The 17,155-nt window shown below is 45.6% G+C and overlaps 1 protein-coding gene across 22 annotated transcripts in view; it reads left to right on the forward strand.

Annotated features, from left to right (window-relative positions):
- Nucleotides 1–17,155, forward strand: part of ttn.2 (titin, tandem duplicate 2) — a 217,833-nt gene that overhangs the window by 171,980 nt on the left and 28,698 nt on the right. For all 22 annotated transcript variants that reach the window (XM_025903577.1, XM_025903582.1, XM_025903581.1 and 19 more), the window contains one exon: nt 30–17,123. In XM_025903577.1, coding sequence (XP_025759362.1) covers nt 30–17,123 — 17,094 coding nt within the window. The remainder of the gene's footprint in view (nt 1–29; nt 17,124–17,155) is intronic.

Here is a 17,155-nt window from a genome sequence, read left to right on the forward strand (position 1 = left end):
TTTACATATTTTGTTTTTGTGTTTATTAGATCCACCCGGTCCCCCATCCAACCCTAGAATTACAGAAACCACCAAAACCTCAGCCACATTCACCTGGGGCCGACCCCACTATGATGGTGGTCTTGAAGTAGAGGGCTACATTGTTGAATATAAAAAGGAAGGACATGATGATTGGGAGACAGAGACACAGTACCCACTGAAAGCTTCAGAATACGTGATTGGTAAACTTCAAAAAGGAGGCAAATACCACTTCAGGGTTAGTGCTGTAAACTCTGAGGGAATAGGCGAGCCTGCGGAGGTTGAGAAAGTGACTGAATTGGTGGACCAGGAGATGTTGCCAGACTTTGAGCTGGATGCTGAACTCAGAAGAACTCTGGTAGTTAGGGTTCGTGCTTCAATCCGTATGTTTGTTCCTATCAAGGGCCGTCCTGTCCCTGAAGTCACATGGAGTAAAGATGATACTAACCTGAAAACACGTGCACATATTGACACCACAGAGTCATACACTCTTCTGGTTATTCCTGACTGCACAAGATATGATGCTGGAAAGTACCACCTTTGTCTAGAGAATGTTGCTGGAAAGAAGACTGGGTTTGTTAATGTGAAAGTTCTGGATACACCAGGACCACCAGTCAATCTCAAACCTAGAGAGATCGCGAAGAACAGCATCACCCTACAGTGGGAAATTCCCATTATTGACGGTGGTTCTAAGATTCGTAACTACATTATTGAGAAAAGAGCAGCCACTAAGAAGGCCTACACAGTGCTTAGCACCACATGGCAGAAGTGTTCCTTCAAGATTCCAGACCTCGAGGAGGGAGCTTACTACTATTTCCGTGTCTCAGCTGAGAATGACCTGGGTGTGGGTGAGCCAGCTGAAACCCCAGAGCCAATCAGGGTATCCCAGGCCCCCTCTGCCCCAGAAAATTTGTATGTCACCGATGTTACCTCTGATAGTGCCAGCCTTGCATGGACCAAGCCTTTACATGATGGTGGCAGCTTGATCACTGGGTATGTCATTGAGGCTCAAAAGAAGGACACTGATCAGTGGGTCCATGTGGCCACCATTAAGGCTCTGGATTATACTGTTACAGATCTAATTGAGGGTGCTGAATATACCTTCCGTATAATGGCAGTCAATGCATCAGGCAGGAGTGATCCCCGTGAGAGCAGACCAGCTGTTATCAAAGAGCAGACTTCTGCTCCTTCATTTGACCTGCGTGGGGTCTACCAGAAAACGATCATTGCTAAGGCAGGAGATCGGTTGAAGGTGGAGATTCCAGTGTTGGGCAAACCAAGGCCTGTAGTTTCATGGAAGAAAGGAGATACAGTGGTCAAGGAGACACAAAGACTCAACATTGAAACTACACTAACATCAACTATTCTCAACATCAATGAGATAAAAAGGACAGATGGAGGCCAGTATTCTATGACTGGTAAAAACATGCTGGGGACAATGACAGAGACAATCACAATCCTGGTTCATGACATTCCTGGACCTCCAACTGGTCCTATTAAGCTGGAAGAAATTTCATGTGATTATGTGCTGATGTCCTGGGACCCACCAGAAAATGATGGAGGTGTTCCTATTAACAACTATATTGTTGAGATGCGGGAGACCACTGGTACTTCATGGGTAGAGCTGGCAGCTACAGTCATCCGCACCACATTTAAGGCAGCCAGACTCACTACTGGAACTCAGTATCAGTTCCGCATCAAGGCCCAGAACAGATATGGGATTGGACCAAGCATTATCTCTGAACCAGTGGTAGCTGTCTATCCATTTGATGTACCAAGCCAGCCTGGCACTCCCGTGGTCACCTCTTTCAACAAGGATGCTATGACCCTTAGTTGGAATGAGCCATCCTCTGATGGAGGTAGTGCCATTCTGGGCTATCATGTGGAAAGGAAAGAGAAAAACAGTATTCTGTGGCAGAGGATCAGCAAAGCCCTTGTTGTTGGAAATCTATTTAAATCAACAGGCCTTATTGATGGAATTGCATATGAACACCGTGTTATTGCTGAAAATATGGCTGGTCTCAGCAAAGCCAGCAAACCCTCTGAGCCCATGTATGCTTTGGACCCAGTTGATCCACCAGGCAGGCCAGTAGCACTAAATATTACTAGGCATGAAGTGACCTTGTCATGGACCAAGCCAGAGGGAGATGGAGGATTTTCTATTACTGGATACACTGTAGAGAGGAGGGAGATGCCCAATGGACGTTGGCTCAAAGCAAACTTCAACAACATTCTGGAAACTATCTACACAGTCAGTGGTCTAACTGAAGATGCAACCTATGAATTCCGTGTGTTTGCTAGGAACTCAGCTGGTGCTGTTAGTGCTCCATCCCAGTCATCTGAAGCAATCTTGTGCAGAGATGACATTGAAGAGCCCCGGCTTGATGTAGATGCATCATATAGCAGCACTGTTGTTGTCATGGCAGGAGAGGTATTCAAGCTGGAAGCCAGTGTAACTGGAAGGCCAATCCCATCTCTGGTATGGACCAAAGAAGGAAAAGAGCTTGAGGATACAGCCAAAATTGAGATAAAAACATCCGAGTTCCACACAACTTTAACAAACAAAGATTCGCTCAGGAGGGATGGTGGTGCTTTCACTTTGATTGCGAGCAATCCTGGTGGCTTTGCTAAGTTCATATACAATGTCAAGGTGTTAGATAGACCAGGACCTCCCAACTCCCTCACTGTAACAGATGTTACTGCTGAGAAATGTGTCCTTAATTGGCTCCATCCAACACATGATGGTGGTGCCAAGATTGAGTACTTTATCATTCAGAGACGAGAGACCAGCAGGTTGGCTTGGACAAATGTGGCCACAGACCTTCAAGCTAATAGGTTCAAGGTCACCAAGCTTCTAAAGGGCAATGAATACATTTTCAGAGTTATGGCTGTTAACAAGTATGGTGTGGGTGAACCTGTGGAGTCGGAACCTGTCATCTGTGCCAACCCCTATGTACCCAGTGACCCACCACAGCAGCCTGAAGTCACCATAATCACCAAGGACTCTATGGTTGTCTGCTGGGATCGCCCTGAACATGATGGTGGCAGTAGAATAAACACATACATAATTGAAAGACGGGACAAAACTGGCCTGCGCTGGGTGAAGTGCAACAAGAGGACTGTAACTGACTTGCGATTCAAAGTCTCAGGCCTCACACCAGGGCATGAATATGAATTCAGAGTTCTTGCTGAGAATAATGCTGGGCTAAGTCAGCCCAGTCCTTCCAGTCCATTCTACAAAGCCATTGACACCATCTTCCAACCTGGACCTCCAGGGAACCCCAGAGTGCTGGACACAACCAAGTCTTCTATCACACTTGCATGGAACAAGCCTGTCTATGATGGTGGCTCAGAAATCACTGGTTACATAGTGGAGACCTGCCTGCCTGAGGAGGATGAATGGACAATTCACACTCCCAAGAATGGTTGGACAGCCACTTCTTTCACCATCACCAATTTGAGGGAAAACCAAGAGTATAAAATCAATATTTCTGCCACTAATTGTGAAGGAGTGGGAGAGCCTGCAGCTGTTCCTGGAACACCCAAGGCTGAAGACAGACTAGTTCCTCCAGAAATTGAACTTGGAGCAGAACTACGTAAGGTGGTCTGCATCAGAGCCTGCAGCACACTCAGACTTTTTGTCCCTATCAAGGGAAGACCAGCACCTGAAATAAAATGGTCTAGAGAGCATGGAGAATCTCTAGATAAAGCTAACATTGAAATCACCTCATCATTCACCACTCTTCAGGTAGAAAATGTTGACAGATTCGATGGGGGTAAATACATTGTGACTGTAGAGAATGCCTCAGGAAGTAAGACAGCCTTTGTTAATGTCAGAGTGCTAGACAGTCCTGGAGCGCCTCAAAATCTGATTGTCAGGGAGGTCACTAGAGATTCAGTTTCTCTTGCTTGGGATGCTCCTGTCATTGATGGTGGTTCCAGAGTCCGCAATTACATTGTGGAGAAGCGTGAATCAACCAGAAAGGCTTATTCAACTGTGTGTGCCAGCTGCCATAAGTCAAGTTGGAAAGTTGGAGACCTAGAGGAGGGAAAGATGTACTTCTTCAGAATTTTGGCTGAAAATGAATATGGCATTGGCCTCCCAGTAGAGACTCTTGAACCAATTAAAGCATCAGAGAGGCCTCTTCCCCCAGGCAAAGTGTCTCTTCGTGAAGTTACCAGCAAAAGTGTCACATTAAGTTGGGAAAAGCCTGACCATGACGGTGGAAGCAGAATCACTGGCTATATAGTTGAGATGCAGGGAAAAGGCAGTGAGAAGTGGACCCAGGTCATGGTTGTAAAAAGCAATGAAGCTCATGTTACTGGCCTTACACAGGGAGAAGAGTATACATTCCGTATTTCAGCCGTTAATGAAAAGGGAGCCAGTGACCCCCGCTCTCTCAATGTACCTGTGGTTGCCAAGGATCTGGTCATCTCACCAACCTTCAAACTTCTTTTCAGCACATTTAGTGTGCTAGCAGGGGATGATCTGAAAATAGATGTACCATATGCTGCCCATCCCAAGGCTACAGCAACTTGGCTCAAAGATGGTGTTGCTCTCAAAGAGACGACAAGAGTGAATGCAGATACCACAGACAAAAATCTTCTCCTGGTTATTAAGGAGGCTTGCAGAGATGATGTGGGAACATATACTGTCAAACTTACTAACACAGCTGGAGAGGCATCTACAGATATCAGTGTTATTGTTTTAGATAAGCCTGGACCTCCAACTGGCCCAATTAAGCTAGATGAGGTCACTGCTGATAGCGTGATCCTGTCCTGGGATCCACCTCAGTATGATGGCGGTTGTGCCATCAATAATTACATCGTTGAGAAGAGAGACACATCTACCACTAACTGGCAGATTGTGTCAGCTACAGTAGCCAGAACCACTATCAAGGCAGCACGTCTGAAAACTGGATCTGAGTACCAATTCAGGATTGCTGCAGAGAACAGATATGGCAAATCTTCAGCCCTGTTATCTGATACTATTGTTGCTCAGTATCCTTTTGAGGTTCCTAGTTCACCACGTTCTGTTACCGTTCAGTCAACCACCAAGGAAAGTATGGTGGTTGTATGGGAAAAACCCAGCAATGATGGTGGAAGCAAGATTTTGGGATACCATTTAGAGCTAAAAGAGAGAAACAATATATTGTGGGTGAAACAGAACAAACAACTTGTCCCAGAAACAAGATTCAAGGTTATTGGCCTGGAGGAGGGTATTGAATATGAGTTCAGAGTTTATGCTGAGAACATTGTTGGCCTCAGCAAAGCCAGCAAAGTGAGTGAAATACAAGTTGCCCGAGATCCTTGTGACAGACCAGGAAAACCAGAAGCTGTCATTGTAACACGAAACCAAGTGACACTAAGATGGACAAAACCCCAATATGATGGTGGAATCAAGATCACAGGTTATATTATTGAGAAGAAGGAGGGAGCTGGTCGGTGGATGAAGGCCAGTTTCACCAACATCACTGAAACAGAATTTGTTGTCACAGGACTTATTGAGAATCAGATTTATGAATTCCGTGTCATTGCCAAAAATGCAGCAGGTGTTTTTAGCCAGCCATCTGATTCTACTGGAGCCATCACTGCCAAGGATGAGGTGGATCCACCCAAAATTGACTTGGAAGCTAAATACTCCCAAGCTGTGGTAGTTAATGCTGGAGAGACATTTAAACTTGAGGCTACTGTTTATGGTAAACCCGTACCCACAATTCACTGGCTGAAAGAGGGCCAGGAGATCACCGAAGCAGCTCGCTTAGAGCTTAAGAACACAGATTTTACAGCTTGTCTGGTTGTTAAAGAAGCCATCCGTGTTGATGGAGGTCAGTACATACTTCTAGTAAAGAATGTTGGAGGAGAGAAATCTGTTAACATTAATGTTAAGGTTTTAGACAGACCTGGTGCACCCGAAGGCCCTATATCCATTTATGGTGTCACTAATGAAAAATGCTCAATTTCCTGGAAACCTCCCTTGCAAGATGGAGGAAGTGATGTTTCCCATTATACTGTTGAGAGGAGGGAAACCAGCAGATTGGTTTGGACTGTAGTTGAACCAAAAGTTCAGACACTGAACTTGAAGATCACCAAATTACTTCCTGGTAATGAATATATTTTCAGAGTGATTCCTGTTAACAAATATGGAGTTGGAGAGCCACTGGAATCTGAGCCAATGGTTGCCAGGAATCCATTTGTCACTCCCAACCCACCAACAAATGTGGAAGTTTCCACAATCACCAAAGACTCTATGGTGGTGACCTGGGAGAGACCAACTAATGATGGTGGCAGCCCAATCCAGGGATACATTGTTGAGAAACGTGACAAGGATGGTGTGCGATGGACTAGATGCAACAAGCGCAATATTAGTGAGCTGCGCTTTAGAGTAACAGGGCTTCTTGAAAACCATAGCTATGAATTCAGAGTTGCTGCTGAGAATGCTGCAGGTGTTGGCATGCCTAGTGCACCAACAGTGTACTACAAAGCACTGGATCCTGTCTTCAAACCAGGCCCACCAAACAACCCCAAGGTGGTAGACACATCTAGATCCACTGTTTCCCTAACATGGGGCAAACCCATCTATGACGGTGGCTGCGAGGTTCAGTCTTACATTGTAGAGGCATGCAATGGTGCATCTGATGAGTGGTTTATGTGTACTCCACCAACTGGAATCATGGACACAAAATATACTGTGAAAAAACTTCTGGAAAAGCATGAGTACCAATTTAGAGTGTGTGCAATCAACAAGGTTGGTGTTGGTGAGCATGCTGATGTTCCTGGAAAAATTCTTTTGGAGGAGAAACTTGAAGCACCTGATCTTGATCTTGATGCAGATATGAGAAAGATGATCAACATCAGAGCAGCAAGTACGCTCAGATTGTTTGTTCCTGTAAGGGGTCGTCCAGCTCCGGAGGTGAAATGGGGCAAGGCTGATGGTGAGATTAAGGAGACTGCTCAGATTGACAATACAGGCAGCTATGCATCACTTGTCATTGAGAATGTTGACAGATTTGATAGTGGCAAGTACACCCTGACTGCTGAGAATGCTAGTGGAGTAAAATCAGTCTTCATAAGTGTCAGAGTCCTGGACTCCCCTAGTCCACCAACTAACTTCGTGGTGAAAGAGATTACCAAGAATTCTGTCACTCTCACATGGGAGCCTCCACATCTGGATGGTGGCTCAAAGATTAAGTACTACATTGTTGAAAAGCGTGAGAGCACCAGGAAAGTGTACTCTCCCATCACTACATGTAACAAGATGTCATGGAAAGTTGAACCTCTTCCAGAGGGTGGAATCTTTTTCTTTAGAGTATTGGCTGAGAATGAATATGGTGTGGGTCTCCCTGCTAAAACTATAGAACCAGTTAAGATATCTGAGAAACCTCAGCCACCCGGCAAGGTCAGTGTTGTTGACGTTACTCACAGCACTGTAACTTTAACTTGGGAAAAGCCTCTGCACGACGGTGGTAGTAGAATCACCCACTATGAAGTTGAACTAGCTCCCAAGGACAGTGAAACTTGGTCTATATGTGCTAGTGTGAAAGCACTGGAAACATTAGTGACAAACCTTCTCAAGGGAGAGGAGTACCAGTTCAGAGTTGTTGCTGTAAATGACAAGGGCAAAAGTGACCCGCGACAGTTGGCTCATTCAGTTATAGCAAAGGACCTTGTTATTGAACCTGCTGTTAGACCCAAGGCAAGTTCTTATAGTGTCCAGGTGGGGTATGACCTCAAGATAGATGTCCCAGTCGCTGGTCACCCTAAACCAATTATCACCTGGACCAAAGATGGCGTAGCCCTTAAGCAGACTACCAGAGTCAATGTCACCGACTCAGCACAAACTACCACTCTTACCATAAAGGATGCTACCAGAGAAGATGGAGGTATGTACACTATCAGTGTCTCCAATGACCTTGGTTCAAAGAATGCAACTGTAGAGGTGATCACCTTGGACAAACCAGGCCCACCCACAGGCCCTGTAAAGTTGGAGGATATCAGTGCTGAGAGCATCACCCTCAGCTGGGAACCTCCTACATACACAGGTGGTTGTCCAATCTCAAACTATGTGGTGGAGAAGAGAGACACAACCACAACAAACTGGTCGGTTGTGTCTGCCACTGTGGCTAGAACCACTCTAAAAGTCAGCAATCTGAAGACAGGCACTGAGTACCAGTTCAGAATTTATGCTGAAAATAGATATGGAAAGAGCTATGCAATTGATTCACAGCCTGTTGTGGCACAGTATCCATTCCAGGAGCCAGGACCACCAGGAACACCATTTGTTTCTTCATACACTAAAGACTACATGGTAGTTGAGTGGCATAAACCCCCAAGTGATGGTGGCAGTGCCATCTTGGGCTACCATCTGGAAAGGAAAGAAAGGAACAGTATCCTCTGGACAAAGATAAACAAAATGCTCATCCAAGATTGTAGATTCAAATCTACTCCACTCGAGGAAGGCATTGAGTATGAGTATAGAGTCTATGCAGAGAACATTGTTGGCATTGGTGAGTGTAGCAAAGTGTCTGAGGTTTATGTTGCCCGTGATCCATGTGATCCTCCTAGCCGTCCTGAGGCTGTGATTGTGACCAGGCACTCAGTGAAACTCAAGTGGAACCCCCCAGAGTACGATGGTGGGAGTTTAGTTACAGGTTATCTAGTAGAGAAACGTGATCTTCCTGAAGGAAAATGGATGAAGGCTAGCTTCACAAACATCATTGAACATGAATTCACAGTTACTGGCCTGACAGAAGATAGCAAATATGACTTCAGAGTAATTGCAAAGAATGCTGCAGGTGCCGTTAGCAAGCCCTCTGAGAGCACAGGGTCCATAACTGCTAAGGATGAAGTTGTCCCACCTAAGAGTGAGACAGATCCTATGTACAACCAGACCATTGTCATAAATGCAGGAGAGACATTCAATCTTGAGGCCAGTGTGGAAGGAAAGCCTATTCCAACTGCTCAGTGGTTCAAGGGGAATCTTGAAGTTGAAAACTCAGCAAGAGTGGAGATCAGAAACACAGATTTTAAAGCTTTGCTTGTTGTAAAGGATGCTATCAGAGTTGATGGTGGACAGTATACTCTGGTTCTCACAAATGTGGCAGGAAGTAAGACTATCCCCTTCAGTGTGAAGGTTCTGGACAGACCAGGGCCTTCAGAAGGACCTCTTACTATCAGCAATGTTACTGAGGAAAAATGCTCACTGTCATGGCTGCCACCCAGGCATGACGGAGGCGCCAGCATTTCTCACTACATCATCCAGAAAAGAGAAACTAGCCGCTTGGCATGGACTGTGGTCTGCAGTGATTGTAAAGCTACCATGTTTAAAGTTACAAAGCTACTGAAGGGAAATGAGTACATCTTCAGAGTCATGGCTGTCAACAAATATGGCACAGGTGAGCCGCTTGAATCAGCACCAGTTATCATGAGAAATCCATTTGTTCCACCTGGCGCACCTCAGGATCTTGAGATCACAAACATCACCAGGGATTCTATGACTGTATGTTGGAGCCGTCCTGAGACATCAGGAGGCAGTGACATTGTTGGCTACATTGTTGAGAAAAGAGACAGAGCAGGAGTGAGGTGGACCAAGTGCAACAAACGCAGAGTGACAGACTTGCGTTTCAGAGTAACAGGACTGACTGAGGACCATGAATATGAATTCAGGATATCTGCTGAGAATGCAGCTGGAGTGGGCCAGCCAAGTCCATCGACACCCTATCTTAAGGCATGTGACCCCACCTTTGAGCCAGGCTGTCCCACCAATGTCCATGTGGTAGACACTACTAGAGACTCCATTAGTCTGGCTTGGCACAGACCTATCTATGATGGTGGCTGTGAGATTCAAGGCTACGCTGTGGAAATAACCAAGGCTGATGAGGAGGAATGGGCCATATGCACCCCACCTTGTGGAGTCAATGCTACCAAGTTTACCATCAAAAAGTTGATTGAACACCAAGAATACAAGGTCCGCATTTGTGCCATCAACAAGGTGGGTGTTGGTGAGCCCACTGAGATCCAGGGAGTCGTTAAACCTATGGATAAGATTGACCCTCCAGAAGTGATTCTGGATTCAGAGCTCAGAAAGGGAATAGTTGTCCGTGCAGGAGGCTCGATGAGAGTCTGCATTCCATTCAAAGGCCGTCCTACTCCTGAGATAAACTGGGCCAAAGAGGATGGAGAGCTACCCAGTAAAGTTCAGATTGAGACTGGTGAAGATTACACACAGCTCTCAATTGAAATCTGTGACAAATATGATGCTGGAAAGTACGTGCTCAATTTAGAAAATAGTGCTGGCACCAAATCAGCTTTTGTTTCCGTTAAGGTGCTAGACACTCCAGGGGCTCCTTTAAACCTAACAGTAACAGACATCAAGAGGGAAAGTGTGACTCTGACCTGGGAGCCTCCTCTTATTGATGGTGGTGCAAGAATCAAGAATTACCTTGTTGAAAAGAGGGAGTCCACAAGGAAGGTTTACTCTAATGTGGACAACAAGTGCACAAAGACAAGCTATCGTATAACTGGCCTGACAGAGGGAACTATATATTATTTCAGAGTCTTAGCAGAGAATGAGTTTGGTGTGGGACAGCCAGCTGAGACAGAAGAATCAGTAAAAACATCTGAGCCCCCCCTGCCTGTGGGTAAGGTCACGTTGACCGAAGTGACAAAAACAACTGCTTCACTCTCCTGGGAGAAGCCAGATTATGATGGAGGTAGCAGAATCATTGGTTACTACATTGAGATGCAGCCTGTGGGCTCAGAGGAATGGGTGGTAGCTGCCACATGCAAAACTTGTGAAGGCACTGTCACAGGCCTCAGTGCAGGACACGAGTACCTATTTAGAATCTTAGCCTTCAATGAGAAGGGCAAGAGTGACCCTAGACCTTTGGCTGCGCCAGTCACTGCTAAAGATATAACCATTGAACCCAAATTCAAGATTCAATTTAACACTTATAGTTTACAGCACGGTGAGGATTTGAAGATTGAGATTCCAGTGATTGGACGACCTGTTCCCAAGGTTGAATGGAAGAAGGATGGACAAGCTCTTAAAGAGACAACAAGAATTAATGTTTCCAGCACATTGTCATGCACTAAGCTGTACATCAAAGATGCAAATAAGGAGGACTCTGGCAAATACACTGTCACAGCCACCAGTAGCATTGGAACAGCTACAGAGGAGATTACTGTTATTATTCTTGATAAGCCTGGGCCACCCACAGGCCCTGTGAAGATAGAAGAGGTAAGCTCTAATTATATCACTCTGTCTTGGGAGCCACCAGAGTATACCGGAGGCTGTCCCATCAATAATTACATCGTGGAGAAGAGAGATACTACCACCACAGCATGGCAGATTGTTTCTGCTACTATTGCCAGGACAACCATCAAAGTCACCAAGTTGAAGACTGGTGTTGAATATCAATTCAGAGTGTCAGCTGAAAATAGGTACGGGAAGAGTTCTGCAATTGTCTCTCCTGCTGTTATTGCTCAGTATCCATTTAATGAGCCTGCTGCCCCAGGAACACCAGTCATTTCTTCTGTAACCAAGGATAGCATGGTTGTTGAATGGAAACCTCCTACCAACAATGGGGGCAGTCCAATTCTTGGCTATCACCTTGAGAGAAAAGAAAAGAATAGCCTCTTGTGGACTAAATTAAACAAGCTTCTAATCCCAGACACACGTTTCAAAACTACAGAACTTGAAGAAGGTATTGAGTATGAATTCAGGGTTTATGCTGAAAATATTGCTGGTCTCAGCCCAGCTAGCAAGCTGTCTGAGAGCACAGTAGCAAGGGACCCTTGTGACCCACCAGGAACTCCTGAGCCTATTGAAATCACCAGAAACCATGTGACACTCCAGTGGACCAAGCCCCAGTATGATGGAGGGAGTGCAATTACTGGCTATGTGATTGAGAGAAGGAAGCACCCAGACACCCGCTGGATGAAGGCCAGCTTCACTAACATCATTGATACACAATTTACACTTACTGCTCTGACTGAAGACTGTGTGTATGAGTTCAGGGTCATTGCCAGAAATGCTGCTGGGATTTTGAGCAAACCCTCTCAGAGCACAGGGGAAATTACTGCCAAAGATGAAATTGAGGCTCCAGCAGCCACCATGGATTCAAAATTCAAGGATCTGACTATTGTTCACGCAGGTGAGACATTTGTCATTGATGCTGACTATACTGGAAAGCCTTTGCCTGAGGTCATTTGGTTAAAGGATGGAAAAGAGATAGACAAAGCCACACCAAGAATGGAAATCAAGACTACACTCACACGTACCATCCTGACGGTCAAGGATTGCATCAGAGTGGATGGTGGCCACTTTGTCCTCAAGCTTATTAATGTGGGAGGAGTCAAGATGATCCCAGTTAATGTCAAAGTTCTGGATAGACCTGGGCCTCCAGATGGACCTCTAGAAGTCAAAGGGGTCACAGCTGAGAAATGTTATCTGCATTGGAATCATCCCTCACATGACGGTGGAGCTGGCATCTCTCACTATATCATTGAGAAGAGAGAGACTAGTCGTTTGTCATGGACTGTGGTTGAGCCCAAGATTCAGGCAATCAGCTACAAAATCACAAAACTATTGCCTGGCAATGAATATATCTTTCGAGTTACTGCTGTAAATAAATATGGTGTTGGCGAGCCTTTAGAATCAGAAGCTGTTGTTGCTCGTAACCCTTTCACCACTCCCAGTGCCCCCTCAACCCCTGAGGTCGGTGCCATCACTAAGGACTCCATGGTGCTTTCCTGGGAGAGGCCCAATGATAATGGAGGTGCAGAGATTGAGGGATATGTCCTTGAAAAGCGTGATAAAGATGGTATCAGATGGACTAAATGCAACAAGAAGAGGCTGAATGACCTGCGATTCAGATGCACTGGTCTCACAGAGGGCCACTCTTATGAATTCAGGGTTTCGGCTGAAAATGCTGCTGGTGTAGGAAAGCCTAGTGCACCAACTCCGTACATCAAGGCCTGTGATGCCACTTATCCACCTGGACCCCCAAATAATCCAAAGGTCACTGACCATTCAAGCACCACAGTTTCCCTTTCATGGTCCAGGCCTATATATGATGGTGGTGCACAGATCACTGGGTATATTATCGAAATGAAAGAGGCAACAGATGATGAATGGATCATTTGCACACCACACACTGGCATCCAAGCCACTAACTACACAGTAAAGAAACTTAAGGAGAATGTGGAGTACAACTTCCGCATAAGTGCTGTTAACTGTGAGGGAGTAGGAGAACATGTAGATTTGCCTTGTTCCGTGATTGCTGCAGAGAAGCTGGAGGCTCCTGAAATTGAATTAGATTGTGACCTAAGAAAGATGGTCAACGTCCGTGCCTCTGCTACCTTGCGTCTGTTTGTGACAACCAGAGGGAAGCCTGAGCCTGAGGTCAGATGGTCAAAGGCTGATGGCACACTAAATGAACGTGCCCAGATAGAAGTCACAAGCTCTTACACAATGCTGGTGATTGAGAATGTTGACAGATTTGACACTGGCAAATATGTACTGACCCTTGAAAACCTCAGTGGCTCTAAATCAGCCTTTATTAATGTCAGAGTTCTGGATTCTCCTAGTGCTCCTACTAACCTCGAAGTTAAGGATGTTAAAAGAAATTCTGTCTCTCTCTCCTGGGAGCCTCCTCTAATTGATGGTGGGGCTAAGATATCCCATTATATAGTGGAGAAGAGAGAACAGAAGAGAATGGCTTTCACCAGTGTTTGCACTAACTGCGTAAGAAATTCCTACATTATTTCAGACCTGCAGGAAGGAGGCCGATACTATTTCCGTGTGTTAGCTGTGAATGAACTCGGAGTAGGTCTGCCTGCATCCACAGATCAAGTTAAGGTGTCTGAGCCTCCTCTGCCTCCTGGTAAGATTGTGGTGGTTGACATTACTCGTCATGCTGTTACACTCTCCTGGGAGAAACCTGATCATGATGGAGGCAGTAAGATTACAAACTATATTGTGGAGATGCAGCCCAAGGGAGATGACAAATGGACGATGTGCAGTGAAGTCAAAGCACTGGAAGCTACCATTGATGGACTCACAACTGGAGAGGAATACTCCTTCAGGGTAACTGCTGTGAATGATAAGGGTAGAAGCGATGCTAAGCCTCTGGCTACTCCTGTGGTGGTAAGGGACATCACGATGGAGCCCATCATCAACCTCTTATTCACCACATACAGTGTAAAAGCAGGAGACGATTTGAAGATTGACGTTCCCTTCAGAGGCAGACCACAGCCTGAGGTGTGCTGGAAGAAGGATGGCCACATGCTTAAGCAGACAACCAGGGTAAATGTTCTTAATTCAAAAACCTCATCTAAGATTGTCATTAAGGATGCCACGAAGGAGGATGTAGGGAAGTATGTGATTACCCTGACTAACTCAGTTGGTACCAAGTCAGCTGAAATCTCTGTTATAATCCTGGATAAACCTGGACCACCTAGTAACATTAAGGTTGATGAGGTGAGCGCTGACTTTATTTCTCTGTCTTGGGATCCTCCAACCTATGATGGTGGTTGTCAGATTAACAACTATGTAGTTGAGAAGAGAGACACTACTACTACAACATGGCAAATCGTGTCAGCCACAGTGGCCAGAACATCAATAAAGGTTTCTCGACTTACTCAGGGGACAGAGTACCAGTTCCGCATTGCAGCTGAGAACCGTTATGGGAAGAGTCCTGCCATAGATTCTGCTCCTGTTGTTGCTCAGTATCCATTTGAGCCTCCTGGCCCTCCAACCAAACTTCATGTTGTCCATGCCACCAAAACTGGGATGCTCGTGGTATGGGGCAAACCTGCAAGTGATGGTGGAAGTCCTGTTATTGGTTATCACATTGAAAGCAAAGACCAAAGCAGCATCTTGTGGACCAAGGTCAACAGAGGCCTGGTGACTGAGAACCAGTTTAAGATGACAGGAATGGAAGAAGGTCTGTTGTATCAGTTCAGAGTGTATGCTGAGAATATTGCTGGAATTGGTCCATGCACTAGGGCAAGTGATCCTGTGGCAGCCAGGGATCCATGTGAAGCTCCACATAACCTTAGAGTCACAAACATCACTAGAAACTCAGTTTCTCTTTATTGGGAAAGACCTGAATATGTTGGCAGTGCAAAAATTACTGGCTACATTGTTGAGCGTCAAGAGCTTCCCAATGGTCGCTGGCTAAAATGCAACTTCACCAATATTCAAGACACTTACTTCGATGTCACTGGTCTCACAGAAGATGTCCGATATGATTTCCGTGTTATTGCTAAAAATTCTGCTGAGCAATTGAGTGCTCCTTCAGAAAGCACTGGACCCGTCACTGTCAAGGATGATGTAGACCCTCCCACCATTATACTGGAAGATAAATTCAGACAGTTGGTTGTCATTAAGGCTGGAGAAATCATTAGAGTTGATGCCGAAATTACTGGGCGTCCACTCCCAGTTGTATCATGGTCTAAGGATGGAAAGGAGATTGAGGCCAAGGCCAGATGTGAAATCACATCCACTAACTTCACAACTACACTCATTGTCAAAGATGCTATCAGAAGGGACTCTGGACAGTATGTTCTTACACTGCACAATGTAGCTGGAACCAGATCTGTGGCTATCAACTGTAAGGTTCTGGACAGACCTGGACCTGCCTCAGGACCTTTAACAGTTTCTGGTCTCACAGCAGAGAAATGCACCCTGTCATGGGGACCACCTCAGGAAAATGGTGGTGCTGAAATTATGCACTACATTGTTGAGAAACGTGAGACCAGTCGTCTTGCCTGGACTCTTGTCTATGGTGACATGAAGGCAACTACCTGCAAAGTGACTAAACTGCTCAAAGGAAATGAGTACATCTTCCGAGTTAGGGGAGTCAACAAATATGGAGATGGTGAAAGCCTGGAGAGTGAGCCAACAAAGGCCACTGATCCATTCACTGTCCCTTCAGCTCCCACTAATGTCCAGGTCACCTCTGTTACAAGTGAGGCAATGACCATTTGCTGGGAAAGACCTGTTTCTGATGGTGGCAGCAGTATCGCTGGCTATGTAATTGAGAAGCGAGAGAAGACTGGCCTCCGCTGGTGCCGTGTCAACAAGAAACCTGTTTATGACCTTAGAGTGAAAGCTTCACACCTTCGCGAGGGCTGTGAGTACGAATACAGAGTTTTTGCAGAGAATGCTGCTGGCCTCAGTGCTCCTAGCACTCCTTGCCCACTCACCAGGGCAGAAGACCCACAGTTTTTACCCTCACCTCCAGCTAAGCCTAGGATAATTGACTCCACAAAGACTACAGTCACCCTGTCATGGAATAAGCCACTTTTTGATGGTGGAGCACCTGTGACTGGTTACAGAGTAGAATACAGGAGGACATTAGATGATGAATGGATTGTTGGAGTACAGAACACCAAAAACACAGAATTTACAGTGGTGGGATTGTCGCCTGGAGCTGAATATGTGTTTGTTGTCAAATCCATTAACAAGATTGGAGTGAGTGAGCCCAGTCCTGAGTCAGACAAACAAGTTGCCAAAGAAAGAGAGGAGGAGCCAACCTTTGATGTTAGCAATGAAATGAGAAAGACTCTTATTGTAAAGGATGGAAGCTCTTTCACAATGAAAGTTCCTTTCAAAGGCAAACCCATCCCTAGTGTTACTTGGGCTAAGGCTGATGTAGACCTTAGAGTTCGTGCTGTAATTGACACCACAGATACCTTTACTTCCATCACCTTAGAAAAAGCAACTCGGAATGACTCTGGAAAATACACTGTCACTCTATCCAATATAGCTGGTACCTCCTCCTTGACGCTCACTGTCCGAGTTTTGGACTCACCTGGGCCTCCTAGTCATATAGAGGTCAAGGAAGTCACAAAGACCTCTGCTACTATAACCTGGGATACTCCTGAGATTGAAGGAGGAGGACCAGTCAAGAATTACCTTATTGATTACCGTGAGGCTAGCAAGAAAGGCTGGACTAGATTGACTGACACATGCCACAGACTGACATACAAGGTGGCAGACCTGCAGGAGGGAGGAGTCTACTACTTCAGAGTGACAGGCGAGAATGAATATGGTATTGGTGTTCCTGCTGAGACCAAAGAGGGGACCAAGATCACAGGTATTAAATCCTGAGTTGGTATTTTTTAAATT

Source organism: Oreochromis niloticus, linkage group LG16, assembly GCF_001858045.2.
Source record: "Oreochromis niloticus isolate F11D_XX linkage group LG16, O_niloticus_UMD_NMBU, whole genome shotgun sequence".
Taxonomy (NCBI): Eukaryota; Metazoa; Chordata; class Actinopteri; order Cichliformes; family Cichlidae; genus Oreochromis; species Oreochromis niloticus.